Source organism: Typopeltis vanoorti, chromosome 3, assembly GCF_054136105.1.
Source record: "Typopeltis vanoorti isolate ZY-2024b chromosome 3, IOZ_Tvanoo_1.0, whole genome shotgun sequence".
NCBI classification, from domain to species: Eukaryota; Metazoa; Arthropoda; class Arachnida; order Uropygi; family Thelyphonidae; genus Typopeltis; species Typopeltis vanoorti.
In genome coordinates, this window is record NC_143551.1 from 172,774,740 (window position 1) to 172,793,770 (window position 19,031).

Below are 19,031 nucleotides of genomic sequence, written 5' to 3' on the forward strand. Positions count from 1 at the left end.
TTAATTTCTGTATGTTTGCAAAAAATATGAATTATCTATTTTTAAAGTGCCAATTTATTTTTATATAGTGGCTCCTTCACTTGATAAGACTGCCCTTCATGACATGAAAATTAAAGTAGGCCGACCAATCAATTACACCATTCCCATTAAAGGAGAACCTACTCCTACTATTACTTGGACAATCAAGGATAAGTCTGTGGCTGGAAATACTAGGGTTGAAGTGATTTCCACACCTAATCAAACAATTCTTGAAATTTCTACTTCACTACGATCTGACTCTGGCAAATACACTCTCAGTTTAGAAAATAGTTCAGGAAAGACGTCTGCATCTGCAAATGTTACTGTAATGGGTAAGGAATTTTTCATATATATATATATATATATATATATCTACTCTATAATATAAAATGATAAGCCTTTCTTTTGTAAAATTTTTGTGTCACATTTTTTGTTAAGTTGCTTGAAACGTAAGGGAGGAACCCTTTCGAGTTTTCAAAATTCAAGTCAGAATTCAAGGAGAACCGCCTACCAGTCCAGAACTCCGGGGGGTTGGGAGGCATAGGGGGGGCCTCTCTTTCGAGTCTTCAATATGTGAGTCATCAGAATTCAAGGAAAACCAGTCTACCAGTGTGGAACTCGGGGGGGATTGGGTGGCATAGGTGTCAGGGGGGGGGTGGAGCCCCCCTAGTGTATATATATATATATATATATATATATATATATAGTTATAGTATTTCTGCTTTTGTAGTTAACTGTGAAATAAATTGTTTATCTCTTTAGATAAAAAAGTAATAGCATTTAATTAAACAAATTTAAACTGGAAGTGAAATTTCTTGCTTTATTACAAATGCATATATTTTGATTAGGTAGCATTTCTTATGTTATCATTACTGAAGCAAATGTAATCTTCAAGTAAAACATGCACCTATATGAAAAAATTCCCCTCTTTGATTGGTGTAATTCATATTTTATTTAATTACAAATATAATTCCATAAATGATATATTTTTAAATGTTTGCTGCTTGTTATTTCATTCTATTGAAAGAACTAGCACTGAAGTTAATTTCTATTATCTGTAATTGTATGCTCCAAAAATCACACAGAAAATCTGCTCTAATGAGGCAGATATTGATAAAAAGAAGAAGAAAAGACAAGGAGGTTATAGTCCTTTATCTGACCACGCTTCTTTTGCAGACATGAGAAAACTTCAAGGAGAGGGCAAGGTATGAATAAAGGCAGTATCTGGGCTCTGGGATATCAGTTTTATAAGTTGAGGGAATGTGATTTGAAGTGTTTGGTAGATAGAAAAGTGATAATAAGAGATGAATGTTTAGTTAGTGAAGGGGATTTTACTAGATTATTAGAGAGAGCACTATTCATAGAGCAATGGCAGAGAGAGTTGGGTAAATGAGAATTCATCTCTTCAGAGGAAGGAAAAGGGGCAGGAGTTTTATATGATGAGTAAAATACATTGCCATAGGGTTTTGTGAACGTGAAAACTGTGAATAGGTTAAAAAGTATAATGAGGGGTATGTTACTTTTAATTAAGTATGTTACTGTTGTGCTTCTAATATCCAGAAACCACCTTGGTCAATCATCTCCTAATCCTTTCCAATATCTCTTTATCCAGATCAAGGTCTTATTCAATGGAACCATAATCTCATTACTTGTACACATCGGTATCCCCTGCATCATTATCACAATCCACTGTGATGTCATCACAATTATTATTATTATTATTATTATTATTACCCAAGACCTCATGGAGTCAAAGACTCATCTGGGAGGTCCTTTTATCGCACACACATATCATCATACCGTGTCTTAAACACACCCAAACTCATTGCAGACACCACACTCTCATGAAAGGCATTCCAATCATTCACAACTCTGCATGAAAAAACCCTGCCTCTCACTCCCCTACTCACCCTCTTTATACAGTTTCCAGGGATGACCTCTGGTTCTCCCCTGATCTCCCACTATTCTCTGTAGAACGTCTCCACCATTGATCTTATAACAACCCCTTACCAACTTGTAGGTCTCTATCATATCTCCCCCTCTTTTTTCTCTCCACCGGACTCTGCAAATTACATTTTCTCAATCTTTCCTCATACTCAACATTCCAGAGGTCAGAAACTACCTTAGTCAGTCACCTTTGGACCCTTTCCAACATCTCTTCATCCTTCTGCAAACCAGGTGACCAAATCTGGGCACAATAATTACAATAATTGGGCCATGTGTGGCCCAATTATTGTAATTTGTCTCACTTAAAATTTTAGATCTAGTTCCACCATTAATCCCTTATCTCTTCAACATCCTCTAAAATGTCCTTACCAATTATACATATACTCTACATCCTATCATTGCTCCTTGAATTTTAAAATCTTAGACCTTGCAACATTAAATTAGTAGTCCACTACTTCCTTATTCACCCAATCTATTCAAGTCTCTTGTAAAATCACTTATGCTCTGTTCCTCATAATTCTTTTCAACTTTGCATCATCTGCAGATAAATGCATATCACCTTTCCACCTTTCCTAGTATCATTAACATACAATTTAAGCATACAGGAACAGTCTCAAAACAGGCTTGGGACATATTAGTGACTTTCTTTGTCTGGATTATTGCTTGCCCAGACACAACTTACTAATACCTATCAGATACTCAGTCTTCAATCTATAATGATTATCTATTATCTAACCTCATCTATTCCAGTTTAATTACCAGTCTCTTGTAATATAATATCAAAGACTTTGAAAAATCTAAATATAAAACTGCCTCTATATATATAAATGTAAAATTACAAAGACTAGAGACCACAGATATGAGAATCCTGAGAAAGATTAGGGACGTGAACAGATGGCTTCAATGACAATATCATATTAAAAATGAGGATATTAGGAAAGATCTTGATATTGTTAACATCCAGGAATGTGTTAGCAGAGCTAATCTCAGGTAGTATGGTCACTTAAACAGAATGGGAAATGAAAGATTAACAAAACAAGTGTTCTCTACCAGGTTGGCAGGAAAATGACCCAGAGGAAGACCAAGATATAGGTGAATTGATGCAGTAAAAGTGCTTTAGAAAACAAAAAGAATCTTGACAGATAACAGATTGATTTGGAGGAAAATTGTTGATAGGAAGTTAGTAACGATGTATGTTTTTCACATAGTACTATCATAATATCCTGTACACCTGTGAGGATACATGTCAGGAATTTGATAATGATGATGTATGTATCTCCTCTATCCAGTACATTTATCACCTTGTTAAATTATAATGATAATAATTATTATTATTACTATTATTATTAACAATAGAACAACATGGAGTCAAGACTCATCAGAGGCCATACACATTGTTACACACAAAGCTCATCCAACTATTCTTTATACTTGTTCAACATGCCTTCACTACATTCTTAGGCAATGAATTCCACTTACCTACCACTTTCTATGCAAAGAATCTGCTCCTTATGCTTCTACTTACACTCTCCTTATACATCTTCCAGGGATGTCACTCCCTTTTTCTATTATTTGAAAAGTTTTTTCCACATTAACCCAGTAACAATCATTTACCAACTTGGAAATTTATCATGTTGAGATGTCTCAGCATGATATTGAGATGTCTCCATCATCTTTTCAAGCTGCATTCCCTAAATCTTTCTTCATATCGATATTCCAAAGATATATAAAAAGTTGGCATCCCTTATCCGCTCTACCAAAGACCAACCACTTACCCTAGACCTACCTGGTGTATACCAGGTCCCTTACAGCTGCAAATTGTCCTACTTTGGCCAAACAGGCAGAACAACTAATATCAGGATTTCAGAACACAAATACTACATCCGGTTTCACCAGTACAGCCGCTCTGGGCTGGCAGACCATGCCTTAGATACCCACCATAAAATTCGTTGGAAAAAAACAAAAATAATTCATCGCAGCAAGTTTAAATACGAAAGATTATTCAAAGAATCTTCAGCAGCTCTAAAAAACGTTCCTAACCTCAACAAATTTGGGTGCATGAAACTACCCCAAATTTGGGAGACTTACATTATGAGAACTTCAGCTCAACAGCCAAGACTACCAAATTAGCCTGCCAGAGGGCACCATTAGGACTTTAGGAACACTATTAGTTTCTTGCTTTCTTCCTCATTTGGTTTTGTTAGTGCCTGCATGCACATACCATATCTTTATGTTCCTGAAGATGGCAATGTGACGTTGCCGAAATATAGAAGTGATTCATTAAAGTTACCTTTAATTAATATACTTTATTTGCGTTGTTAATTCCGTAAACTAATTACCAGTTATGTCTAACCAACGTATCAGCCTTGCTACTAGAATCATGATCATCCACGGAGATGCAATCACACGAAAGGCCCGTCAATACGGCAAATTGAGGTTGAAGATATCGAGGCAAATAAATCGTCTGACATTCCTAAAATGCTGCCTGGATAACAAAGTGATCCCTAATTGTGTCAAATTGAAGCACCGTTTTACTTCAGAGAAAGCTCTACGCATTTATAACCACACTAGCTTCGCCCTGTTAAGAGAACAAATTACCGCGACGCGCGTTCTCCTTGCCGACGAAAACAAAACCTTACAGGTGCTAGAGGAAGAGCTTTCGAATACACTCGGCCGTGATCTATGATCGATACTTCATGACATCTCATGCTCATCGCAAGAAAAGAATTCGAAAAAATACGTAGTCGGCATGTAAAAAAATACGAAAACCTGACGAAGAATTCTACTTCCTTACCACAGCCACCACTCCACACTGTAGTCAACCTCTCGTAGGCAGTTTTAAAGCCTGAAGCACTCACTGCAATTTCACGTGGTCACAATTTCACCCTACCTCCTAAAAGGATACCTGCTGAAGAAATCATGATCCAAATAGAGCATGGGATTCGCAACCTGCCTAACCATATCGCCAACAACGTAAGACTGGATGTAGTCGGTGTTCTGACTAAAGCCAAACCTCCAAAAACCAACTTATCCAAAAACGAATATGCAGCCCTACAAGAATTGAAAAACAACAAAAATATAGTAATCACCAAAGCTGATAAGGGAAGCACCACTGTGGTGCTCAATCAAAAATACTACAAAGGTAAGCTAAATGCTTTAGTACTAGACCGTACTACTTACCTCCCCATTGAATACAATCCGACCTGCTCTCAGATTAGAACTCTCCACAGACTTCTTAAGAAAGTCACTTCTTGGCCTGTGGAAGTCACCAACAAACTTAAACCTTATAACTCTAGACCCCCCCCGATTATATGGACTCCCAAAAATACATAAACAAAATGTGCCATTGCGCCCCATAGTGGATGGCATTGATTCCCCCACATATAAATTAGCCAAACATTTAGCCAAAACGCTCACACACTACACTGGCAACACACCATCACAAATAAAAAAACTCAGCCCACTTTAAAGCCAGTATAGAAAACCTCACACTCCAACACACTGACATAATGGTCAGTTTTGACGTCTCCTCCCTATTCACTAATGTCCCACTCAAAGAAACCCTTGAGCTCATCCAAGCCAAGTTTCCTCCCGATATCTCGGCCCTATTTCAGTTCACAATGAACTCGGGCTATTTCGTTTGGCAAGGAAAGTTCTACAAACAGATAGAGGGGACAGAAATGGGTTCACCACTTTCACCACCCTTGGCCAATTTCTTTATGGAGACATTTGAAGAGAAAGCCTTAAACTCCGCCCCACAAAAACCCACTATTTGTCTTCGTTATGTGGATGATGTGTTTGCTATTTGGCCACATGGCTCAGACACACTCCACTCCTTCCTAACACACTTAACCAACCAACATCCCAGAGTCCAGTTCACCTTAGAGGAAAACAACACCCTCCCCTTCCTAGACACTTTAATCACCCGCCAGCTTGATGGATCTTTGGTTTTCTCTGTTTACAGAAAACCCACCTACACTGGCAGATACATTCACCAGCAATCCCCCCCCCCCCTCACAACAATACGGGGTGATAAAAACACTATATAACAGGGCAAAATTAATCTGCTCAGATGACAAGGCCCTGACTATTGAACTAAACCACATCCTCAACACATTCTTAGCCAATGGCTATAACCCCAAAAAAATCCAAAAAATACTAAAACCTGTTAACCACAACCCCCCTCCCCCCCTCCACAATAAAGATTATACCAAGTCTATCACCATCCCCTACATCCAGGGCACCTCTGAAAAAATAACCAATATCCTCAAAAAAATATGACCTTACTTCCTGTTACAGACCATATAAAAAGTTGGCATCCCTTATCCGCTTTACCAAAGACCAACCACTTCCCCTAGACCTACCTGGTGTATACCAGGTCCCTTGCAGCTGCAAATTGTCCTACTTTGGCCAAACAGCCAGAACAACTAATATCAGGATTTCAGAACACAAAGACTACATCCGGTTTCACCAGTACAGCCGCTCTGGGCTGGCAGACCGTGCCTTAGATACCCACCATAAAATTCGTTGGAAAAAAACAAAAATAATTCATCGCAGCAAGTTTAAATATGAAAGATTATTCAAAGAATCTTCAGCAGCTCTAAAAAACGTTCCTAACTTCAACAAATTTTGGTGCATGAGACTTGAATAAATTGAGTGATTGGGCAAGCAAATGGGGATGTGAGTTCAAGGTAGCAAAATGTAAGGTTTTAAAATTTGGAAAACAAAGATGGGATGCAGAATTTTTGCTTGGTGAGAATATATTGTTGGACTTAGAGGAAATAAGAGATCTGGGGGTGATAGTGGATAAGGATCTAAAATTTAGGGGACACATCGCCAAAATTGTGAAGACAACACAAAGACTTCTGGGAATCATGCAGAGGACACTGATGTGTAGAAGTAGGGAGATTCTTGTTCCATTGTATAAGGCTTTGATTGGGCCACACATGGACTATTGTGCCCAGATTTGGTCACCTGGTTTTCAGAAGGATGAAGAGATGTTGGAAAGGGTCCAAAGGTAACTGACTAAGGTAGTTTCTGACCTCTGGAATGTCGAGTATGAGGAAAGATTGAAAAGATGTAATTTGCAGAGTCTAGTGGAGAGAAGGAAGAGGGGAGATATGATAGAGACCTACAAGTTGGTAAGGGGTTGTTATAGGATCAGTGGTGGAGAAGTTCTACAGAGGATAGTGGGAGATCAGGGGAGAACCAGAGGTCATCCCTGGAAACTGTATAAAGAGGGTGTGAGTAGGGGAGTGAGAGGCAGGTTTTTTTCATGCAGAGTTGTGAGTGATTGGAATGCCTGAGAGTGTGGTGTCTGCAAGTAGTTTGAATGTGTTTAAGACGTGGTATGATGAGATGTGTGAGATAAAAGGACCTCCTAGATGAGTCTTTGACTCCATGAGGTCTTGTTTAATAATAATAATAATAATAATATAGATTGGCCTATAATAGCCTCCACCTTATCACATTTTTTTTTATGAAGTGGAATAATTTTATTCCACTTCATAAAAAAAAAATTTCCTTCTAGACATCTGGGACTTGTGCTGTTGCAAGATTCTTGTTAAAATTGTAAGCTAAGGCTGATTTTACTGAAACCTGTTAGGAATCATATGCCTATATTTTATTCTATATTAGTCACTTTCTATCTTGTTATTTATACTCTGTTGCAGCTGTTCAATACTTCATGTTGTGCACAGGAGAAAACACATATCCATGGATAATGGTTAACTAATTTTATTTAGTTGGTAAATCATTAGCCCAGTATTTTCTCTTGGTTACCAAGCAATCTTCAGAGTTTGGTCTCTGCTTTTCTTTTCTCTACTGGTGTGGCTATGCATGCTCTGTGTGTTCACAAGCCAGCAGGAAGCAGACAAAGACGAGTATAAAAGGCAGTATCCTAAAGTCCTTGCCTGCACCCTCCATGGAGGATACTCATTTCACTGAAAGTCTCAAAATTATTGTCTCCCAGAATTGTTGGGTGATCTGGGGGATCACACATTTTTGGAGAGGTAACCCTGCACATAATACAGGGAAACCGATCTGGGTAGTGACCCTTCCCATAATGCATAGCATTATATATGTCTGCAAGGAGATGTGCTTTCATTATGGGATACTAAGGCAGGTGATGTGAAGTCATACTACCTTTACCACAAGTTGTCCCATTCATGAAAATACTTCAGGTGCAAGCTTTGTTTGCTTACACTTGGAGGCAGCAGTATTTCTTTAAGTTAAAGATACCATGAAATTATATACTTGGTTTAATCCTTTATCCAAGTGTAAGCAAATAAAGTTTGTGCCTGAAGTGTTTTCAGGACTGGGGCAACTGTGGTAAAGGTGGTATGACTTCACATCACCTGCCTTAGTATCCCATAATGCAAAGCACATCTCCATGCAGACGTGTATAATGCTATGCATTATGGGAAGGGTCACTACCTAGATCGGTTTCCCTATATTATATGCAGGATTACCTCTCCAAAACTTTGTGATCCCCCAGCAATGAGTGGCCCAAGGATCTTTTAACTCATCGTTGTTCCACTCAGCAACATTGGCTCTACCCAGTGGCAGGCCCATCCCACCACTGAGCAGAGCTGCTCCTCTCTCATCTGAAGGGTAACAGCAACAGCTGAGCCTCAGTTAAAACATCCATTACCCTGGGCAGAAACTCTGCTTCCCCAGCATCAAGTCACCAACCAGTTTTGACCTTTATCGAGCTCTCTTCAGTGGGAGCCAGACCCAGATGTGATGCAGAAGTCATATTTTCATAAACGAGTTGCTAAAGGGTGTTACATCTTTTTATTAAATTACTCTGGATTAGAGAAAAGTTGTTGAAAAATTTTCCACTTGGTATCCAGTCCTGAAAATACTTCAGGTGCAAACTTTGTTTGATTACACTTATATAAAGGATTAAACCAATTATATAATTTCTTGGTATCTTTAATTTATAGTTTAACCAAGTGGAAAAACTTTCAACAAGTATTTCTTTAAATTTGCAGAGAGTTGTAGTGCTGTGGCTGTGAAAGCAAAATTATACAGAATCTCTATTATACAGAAGCAAAATGGAAAGAACAATCTTTCACATTTTGCTTCTGTATAATAGAGAGATCTATTTTTTCCTCCATTGTGTCCAGTGATCCATGCGGTAGTGTTGTCGGCCACCACCACTGAAATAGTTATAATGTAGATAATACTGGAGAGGGCGCTCGTGAGTCAAGCACAGTGACATGTATAAGAAGAGATCCTTCCTGATTGGGATAAGTTTTCTAGGAATAATTAAATGTATATGCATAATTGTTTGAGTAAGAGCGGCTGTAAACATTGTACACTACCGGTTTTATTAGCGTGGGGGATTTTTTTTGCCAAAACTTAATTACGAAATCGTTATTATTAGACTTAGTAACCTGCAAAAAATGGCAGCGGCATTGTCATTCCATGACCTTAATTTAGATTTCAGTCATTTCGTTGTGTGAGGTGTGTTATATGTATTCTTTCGATTACATAAATGATTTGTGGATATTTGGTGAGGATGGAAGGAGGGTGTGTGTGTGCGAAGTGTGACCTGGACGAGGAATTGATAAATGCAAATATGAAATTGATAACAGAAAATGTTAGTAGCGAGTTTATCATGGGGAAAATGAGTGCACATTTGAAAGAGAAGGATGGTGTGATAGAGTGATGAAAAAATGTTAAAAAATCAGTAAAAAAGAAAAGGTGCAATTTGAAAACCGTAATGGATGTTAAAAGGAACGAAAGTGAGGTGAGAGTGGGGGAAGGAAATGAAATTGAGAGAACGAATGAAACTAGAAATGGCGTGATGCAGAAATCGAAAGTGAAAAAAATCGAAAGAATGGATGATAGCGAAAGTTTGACACATGTTGGACTGAAAGTACAGAAACAAAGAAAGATGAATGGATGTGAAAATGGGAAGAATTATAGCAAATGTTGGACTGAAAGTACAGAAACAAAGAAAGATGAATGAGAGTGAAAGTGAGAAGAGGGGGTTGAGAGTTAGAAAGTTAGAAAGATTGAATGATAGAGAGAATGTGATGTGAGATTTGGCGGTTGAATTGAATTGGATGAGGTAAGAAATGAAATGGATGTGGGAAATTAAGAAAATTCGGGTAAAAACTATTAAAATAAATAATGATGGCATGAAAGAGTTAACAAAAGATGAGTGAGTGGCATTGTATGGTGACTCCATTATTAAAGGTGTGCTGGAGGATAGAATGCACAAGGTATGTTTTCCAGGCGCTAAAATGAGTAGAGTGATTGAGGCATTGGATATGAGGCAGGATCGAGCAAAAGAGTTAGTAGTATTAATAGGTACGAATGATTTGAGAGAAGACAAAGAGTGTGTTAGAATGGATCAGAAGGCTGCTTAGAAGGATAAAAGAGAATAGTGTGACAGGAAGGGTAGTTAGCGTGTTGCCTAGGTATGACTGTGGTGAAATGAGGCGGAGAGCAAGGATTATGAATGATATGCTGGCTGAAATGTGTGAGGAGATGGGAGTACAGTTTATTAATGTGTGGAATGAGTTTGAGGGATGAAGTGAGCTGTATGGGAGCGATGGACTGCATTTGAGTGGTTATGGTGTGAGTCGCTTGGAGAGACTACTGGAAGGTAGAGAAGTGAATAGAGAGAATGAATCAGATTGAGTGGGAGGTGATGTGGAAGAGTGGGAGAGTAAGACAGTAGAGATTAAAGAGGTGCTTATGAATGGGGAAGTGAGTAGTATGAGTATAGAAACTGAGAGAATGGGTGTGCAAGAGGAGCAGGGAAATGGGGAGACTCAAGGTGGACAGGGGTATACAGCATGAGAAAGGTGGATGCTCCAAGAGGAGGTGAGCATGTGTAGGTAGTAAAGAAATGGGATGACCGGGGATCAAGAGGAAACAGTTGGAATTGAAAAGGGTTTTAAAATGAAGAAGCAGAAAGGGAAATGGCCCCAGTTTAGCATGGAGAGATCACATCGAGTGAGTGGTATCAGTGGAACTAGCTGTAGATCCAGAAATGAGCTGTTGTTGTTTGTATACAAATGCTAGAAGTATAAGAAACAACGTAGATGAAATGGTTGCACTAATTGTGTCTGTTTACACAAAGATTGTCGGAATAAGTGAAACATGCTTGGAAGAGGATGACATCCTGACAGGAATAGAGATGGAAGGGTATGATGTGTTTCGTGAGGATAGAAGGGGTAAAAAGGGAGGGGGAGTGCTATTGATGATAGAGAAAGAGTTATGTCCAACCAAAGCAGAGATGCAAAAGGGAAATAGTGCCAGTGGTTTTGAGGCAGTATGGTGTAGATAGAGGTGAATGGAATCAAATACTTGGTGGGATGTTGTTATAGACCTTGTAACTTGGATGGTGGTGATAGTGAAATGTATAGTCAAATTAGCCAAGCAAATATGAAAAGGGTGTTCATTATGGGTGATTTTCATTATGACAATATGGACCGGAATGACGAGATAGCAACTGGAAGTAATGAAAATGAGTTTCTTGAGTTTTTGAGGGATAACTACCTCAGACAGTATGTAACAGAGGGCACATGAGGATTAAGGGTCTTGGATTTGGTCATCTCATCAGAGGATGTAATTATAAATGAGGTGTCAAATCATCCACCAATTGGTGAGAGTGACCATGAGGTGATTACCTGGTGGTTGAAAGCAGTGCGAGGACCTCTGTGAGAAAAGGGTATATGTGGAACTACAAGGTGGGGGGGTGATTATGAAGAGCTCAGGAGACAGCTTGTGGGTGTAGCGTGGAATGAGGAGTTAGCTGGAAAAGAGATCAGTGCACCTTGGGGAATTTTCAAAAACTGTTTAGTAGATGCAATACCTAAATGTATTCCAAGGGTGAGAAGGTTAAATAAGGTGGGTGTGAGATGGATGAGTAAAGAGATTAAGTATGCGATACAGAGAAAAAGGGCATTTTGGAGGCAGCATAAGAGAAGTGGAAATAACCAATTGCATGAGGTCTACAAAGACCAGGCAAGGAAGTTGACTTGGTTGGTGAGAGTAGCTAAAGAGAGGTATGAACAGCAGTTAGCTAATGAAGCCAAAAAGAATCCTAAGGAGTTCTTTCGATATGTAGCCAGCAAAAGAAAGAATGATTATGGAAGGATTACATTGATTGGAGAAAATGGTATAAAGACAGCTGTTGCGGAATGTGTGGTGAAGATACTTAATGAGCAGTTCATAAAAGTCTTTCAATCTTGTGAATATGACTTCATGGATTTATTGAGTGCAGTTGATGATAGAGAGGAGAGACTGACTGTAGATGAGCAAGAGATGTATGGGGAGTTGAGTAAACTAGATGTTAATAAGACTGTGGGACTTGACAATATATCACCGCATATTCTGAAGGAATGTGCCAGAGAGTTGACACCTACCTTGACATATTTTTTTAATACGAGTCTTGCACTTGGTCAAGTCCCTAAAGAGTGGAAGGAGGGCAAGATTGTGCCACTTCATAAAGGAGGTGATCGAACTCAAGCATTAAACTATAGCCCTATCTGTGTGTCAGGTGTTGTGGTTAAGTTGTTGGAGAAGCTTGTGAGAACTAGAATCCGGAGTTGGGTTGATAACAATGGTGGATCTTTGATGGACAGCATGGATTTGCTAAAGGTGGGTCATGTTTTTGTAATCTACTTACATATTACAATAAAGTGACTGCTTCCTTGGACAGAGGAGAAGGGTACACAGTAATATACTTGGATTTCACAAGGGCTTTTCATATAGTACCTCATGATAGGTTGACAGTCAAACTAGAGCAGATGGGGTTGGAAATTATTTTGGTGCATTGGATTGGAGACTGGCTATCTGATAGGTATCAACAAGTTGTGTATGCGGGTGCGATATCCAGGAAAAGGAAAGTCACTAGCGGAGTGCCTCAGGGCTCTGTTTTAGATCCATTGCTGTTTAACTTGTTTATTAATGATATAGCTGAGGATTTGGATGGAGATATTCAGTTGTTTGCAGATGATGCAAAGTTGGGATGAACCATAAAGTGTAGTGATTGGGCATGGAAATTGGGATGTGAGTTCAATGTTGATGTTGCAAAATGTAAGGTTTTAAAATTTGGAAAAGAAAGATGGGATGCAGAATTTATGCTTGGTGAGAATATATTATTAGAGGTAGAGGAAATAAGAGATCTGGGGGTGATAGTGGATAAGGATCTAAAATTTAGGAGATACATCGCCAAAATTGTGAAGACAACACAAAGGCTTCTGGGAATGATGTGGTGGACACTGACGTGTAGAAGTAGGGAGATTCTTGTTCCATTGTATAAGGCTTTGATTAGGCCACTCGTGAACTATTGTGCCCAGATATGGTCACCAGGTTTTCAGAAGGATGAAGAGATGTTGGAAAGGGTCCAAAGGCAACTGACTAAGGTAGTTTCTGACCTCCGGACTGTCGAGTATGAGGAAAGATTGAGAAGATGTAATTTGCAGAGTCTGGTTGGCAGGAGGAAGAGGGGAGATATGATAGAGACCTACAAGTTGTTAAGGGGTTGTTATAGGATCAATGTTGGAGAGGTTTTACAGAGAATAGTGGGAGATCAGGGGAGAACCAGAGGTCATCCCTGGAAACTGTATAAAGAGAGTGTGAGTAGGGGAGTGAGAGGCAGGTTTTTTTCATGCAGAGTTGTGAATGATTGGAATGCCTTGCCTGAGAGTGTGGTGTCTGCAAGGAGTTTGAGTGTATTTAAGACACTGTATGATGAGATGTGTGTGTGTGTGATAAAAGGACCTCCCAGATGAGTCTTTGACTTCATGTGGTCTTGGGTAATGATAATAATATATTTGTGCTCATGAAGATCCATTTGTGACCAATGCAAAATATTTTCTAATAATTTGAGAACTAAATAAAGCTAATTATCATTCTTTGATGTGTGTTTTCTTCTCTAAACAGTGATAATCAACAGCTAAACATCCACATTAGATTAGCATTCAGTACATTTCTTATAGTCTTTCGTAACTTTGTTTCCCTGTTCATAATTTCAGAACTATCCATTTCAGATCAATCCTATTTATCTTCCTCAGTCTAGGTATACAATCTGCAACTATCATCTTCAGGTATTTCTTATCTAACTCATTAGCCTATTATCTAGTTCCCTTTATGTTCTGCTTCCATGATGTATGTCAAGGAAGTTTCATAAATATGTCATAATATTCTATCTTAATTCCATTTTTACCCTGTTTTTTTTTTTTTTTTTTGATAGCAATAAGAGTTTGGTCAATCAGTAAAGAAATGAGGTTTTGAAAGCAGAAGCAATTGTGATTTTCTTCTAATGTAAATCACATATAGGAGTAAATGGCATTAATTTTGTTGACAAATATTTGGAGTGCTCTTTATTCAATAACTATTTGAAGGTTTTCATTTCTTGTTTTGTATAGAAGAAGACAAGACAGATGAAGGTACATGTATACATGTGCCCCCACTCCCCACTCATCCACCAGATAGTATATTCATGGGGAGATAGCATGGTCTTCAATTCTGGACCTTGAAGAACATGCTGTCACCCAAATACATAGCGTTTGCTGATAAAAGACTAAAGTCCTACAGAATAATAGGTTCATTTTCTCCCACTGTAGGAACCACTCTTCTCGTCAGTAAATGTTCCCATCTTCATTGTCATTAAACTATGTGGCTCTATTAAACTTAGATAGATATCTGCAATGTTAATCCTTCTGCCATGAATACATGTGCTATTATTTGTCATTCAGATCATACTGAAAATGCTCATGATGCTATGTGTAAAAATTCTCAAAATTAAAAAAAAAAAAAATAATAATAATAAAATGTTATTGGATTACCATAGCATTAAGTATTTGATTCAAGATTTAATAATTAATTAATTTACATTACAAAAATCCTATTAATGAGCATGGATTTTTTATTATTATGTATGCTAATATTCTGTTTTTGTTTTTATTTCTAGAATTTTGTTATATTGTATTTGTATGCATATAGAAGAAATTATATCTATTTCATACATATCTTTAGATCGACCATCACCACCAGAGGGACCATTAGAAGTTACTGATGTCACTAAAGATTCAGCTCAACTCACATGGAAATTACCCAAAGATGATGGCGGTTGCAATATTAGGCATTATGTGATTGAAAAAATGGATGCTTCTCGTGGCACTTGGGTTGAAGCTGGAACCTCTGTCAGTCTCACATATAAAGTGACACGTTTAGTTCACCACAAAACATATCAGTTCCGCATAATTGCAGTTAATGAAATTGGGGAATCAGATCCTCTTGAAAAGGAAGATGGTGTTATAGCTAAAGATCCATATGGTGAGTGTTTTGATGCTTTTCAAAATATAAATTATTATTATTATTAACATTTGACCTCCATGGAGGCAGAGACTCATCATAGGCAGTATGCACTGTTTGCACACAATGCTCATCCAACCGTGCTTTAAACTGATTCAATGTGTCACATACAACACACTCAGGCGATGCATTCCACTCTTTATGCAAAGAACCTACTCCTCACTCCTCTGTTCACACTTTCCTTATACAGTTTCCAGCAATGGCCTCTTGTTCTACTCACCTCTCATTCTATGAAAATCTCTTCCATGTTGACTTGATAACAATCCCTGACTAGCTTATATGTCTCAATCATATCCCCCCTTCCTTTTATTCACAAGGCTCTGCAATTTGCATTTTCTCAATCTGTCCTCATACTCCACATTCCAAAGACCACTGACCACCTTTGTGAATCTTTTCTGGACCCTTTCCAAAATATTCTTGTTACCATGAAAACCAGGCAACCAAATCTGTGCACAATAATCCATATGAGGCTTGATCAAGGTCAGTCTTATACAATGGAATCATAACCTCTCTATTTCTGCATGTCAGGGTCCTCTGCATCATTGCTATTATTCGATGTGACATCTTCACAACTTGTGCAATGTAGCCCCTGAATTTCAGGTCCTTGTCCACCATCTCTCCAAGATCTCTCATCTTCTCTACTTACGTTAAAGTTTCCCCACCAAGTGTATACTTTGCATCCCATCGTTGCTTACCAAATCTCAAAACCTTACACTTTCCAACATTGAACTGATAGTTCCACTTACTTGCCCATTCATGCAACCTATTCAGTCCTCTTGTATGGCCATAACATCTGCTGGAGTCTGCATTGCTCTACCCAGTTTTGCATCATCTGCATATCTCTAAGTAAATCCATCCCAATAACATTAACATACAAATTGAACAACAATGGCTCCAAAACTGACCCCTGTGGCACACCACTAGTGACCTTTCTCTTTCGGGATATCGCACCTCAATATACAATTTTCTGATACCTATCTGACAGCCAGTCACTGATCCAACTCAGAAGCCTGTTATCCAGTGTCATCTGTTTCAATTTATTTAAGAGGGTGTTATGTGGCAATCTATCAAAAGCCTTTGCAAAATCCAAGTACACTACTGTTTATGCATCTCCTCTGTCCAAGGTATTTGTCACCTTGTTATAGTACATAAGTAAGTTAGTGAAACATGATCTCCCCTTAACAAACCCATGCTGATAACCACAGAAAATACTGCTGTTATCAACCCATTTCTGTATTCTATTTCTTACTTATCTCTCCAGGATCTTCACCACAACTCCAGATATACAGACTGGCCTATAATTTGAACTACAGCCCTATCACCACCTTTATGCAGTGGAACAATTTCCCCTTCTCTCGTCTCCTTTGGAACCTGTGCTGTTGTAAGACTCTTATTAAACAAGCATGCCAATGCTACTGCCAGTTCCCTGGAACATTCCCTTAAGACGTGTGGTGATACATCATCAAATCCTATTGCCTTATTGACATTATTATTATTATTATTACTTAACACCTCCATGGAGTCTGAGGGACTCATCGAGGGAGGACACTTACTCTACAACTCTCTGTCTCCATTACTCAATCCGTCATCTACTGCCCACCACCACCACCACCACTTATATTCTCACAGACAATCACAAACATTCATTCCCATGATGGGATTCGAACCTGCAGCCTTTTGACTAGAGAGCGGATATGCTAACCACTCGGCCAACATCAAGGTTTTTTATTTCCTCAAATTCCTCCTGCTCAATCACAATTAAGCCACCCTCTCCTATGTCTTCTACACTTAATTTCCTCTTGATTTCACTTTGATCAGGATGAAACACCCTTATAAATTGATCACTGAATCCCTCAACAATGTCTTCTGCAGCAGTTACCATTCTACCACTTTCATCCAATAACTTCATCTTACTACAATCATTCTACCTTCTACTTGCCACTTATCTAAAAAACTCTCTAGGGTTTTTCTTTGCCTGATATTTGCCAATTTCTGCTCATACTCTACTTTTGTTTTCCTTACTAAATGAGACATGCTCCTTGGCTTGTTCTCTTCATGTGACTGATTATTACCATTATTCATCTTGTACTTCCTCCAGAGTTCTTTCTTTTTCCAGATTTCATGCTTTAGCTCCACATTCATCCATATTACATCTACCTTATTTATCCTTTTGGTCTTTGGAATACATTTGCACATTGATGCCGTTATGTATTTCATTGCCCGTTCCCATGCAGCATTTATTTCCTTACTGCTCAACTCCTTGTTCCATGTTATATCTCCAAGCTGTCTCCTAAGCTTGTTATAATCAACAACCTTATAATTCCACATATATCCTTTCCTCAGAAAAGTCTGCTTATGACTAGCAACAACACAGGTGATTACTTCATGATCACTTTCACCAATTGGAGTAAAGCGTGAAACCGCCCACTCATAATTAAATCCAATGATGAAATGATGAGATCTAGAACTGTTGATCCTCATGTGCCCTTCTTTTCTTGCTGCCTGAGATAGTTATCTCTGAAGAACTCGAGAAATTCATTTTCTTTATTCCCAAACTATCTCTTCATTCCAATCTATACCACCATATTTAAATGGCTAAATTAGATGTTACACTAATTGTAAGAGGTACCTGTGGCATAGGTAACAAACAGCGAATCACACAATAATAAACTTTAATGAAAATTTTAAATATATCATACTGAAATAATAATACATCATCAATGTGTGGAAACAACAAGTAAATCAAAAGATGCAAACAACAAGTAAATCAAAAGATGCAAACAACATTCAGTTTACCAATTAAAATCAGTTATTGCATGCTACAAATTAATATTAAAAATGAAATCTCCTAAACTTTTGGAGTCGAGAGAGAGAGAGAATCATTTTGATGCAGGTTAGGCCAATATAAAAGGGCCTTTTTCTTTGAAAAGGCATATTTAGCATTGTTTCTATGGAGAAAGCAAGCTTCACCTTCAATATACTATGTTTAAAACAGTGTCAATGCTATGCTGTCTTGGCAAGGAAACTGTTCATTTATATAATTTTTTCTCTTTTTTTTCCAGAAGTGGACACATATATAGATTTTGAGTAGATGTTGAAAGTTTTTTTCACTTCGTTATATTATAATTAAAGATGCCAGGAAATTATATTCTTGGTTTCATCCTTTATCCAAGTGTAAGTTGCCCAATTCTGAAATTACTTCAGGTGATAAAAGTAATTTCATCACCTGAAGTAATTTCAGAATTGGGCAACTCATACATAGAGGCTAATGACTTCTCATCGATTGCTTTAGTATCCCACAATGCAAATCATATATCCTTACAGACATGTATAATGCATAGCATTATACATGTTCCCTTCACTTATATAGTGAAACAGGTCGACATGTATAATGCCATGCATTATACATGTCGACCTGTTTCACTATATAAGTGAAGGGAAGTCTCCAAACACTCAGGCAATCCTCCCAGATTACTCTAAACTCAGTAGGTGTACATGACTGAAGGATCATTTTACTCAGCAGTGGTTCCACTCAGTAACAGGCCCACCCTGCCACAGTGGGAAACCCTCGGCAGTGGCTCTGCCCATTTGCAGGCTCATCCCCAACACTGAACAGCACCATGAACTCATTGTGGCCCACTCAGAGACAGAAAAAACCTACTACTCAGCAGAACTTTTCATATCTCAGCACAGTAAGCACTTCTACACAAAAGCACATCAGT

General features: G+C 38.3%; 1 protein-coding gene across 5 annotated transcripts in view; it reads left to right on the top strand.

Annotated features, from left to right (window-relative positions):
* The window catches only part of LOC150108743 (twitchin-like), a 2,666,638-nt gene that overhangs the window by 1,617,132 nt on the left and 1,030,475 nt on the right, over window positions 1–19,031 (top strand). For all 5 annotated transcript variants that reach the window (XM_090390962.1, XM_090390961.1, XM_090390964.1 and 2 more), the window contains 2 exons: window positions 69–350; window positions 14,971–15,270. In XM_090390962.1, coding sequence (XP_090247088.1) covers window positions 69–350; window positions 14,971–15,270 — 582 coding nt within the window. The remainder of the gene's footprint in view (window positions 1–68; window positions 351–14,970; window positions 15,271–19,031) is intronic.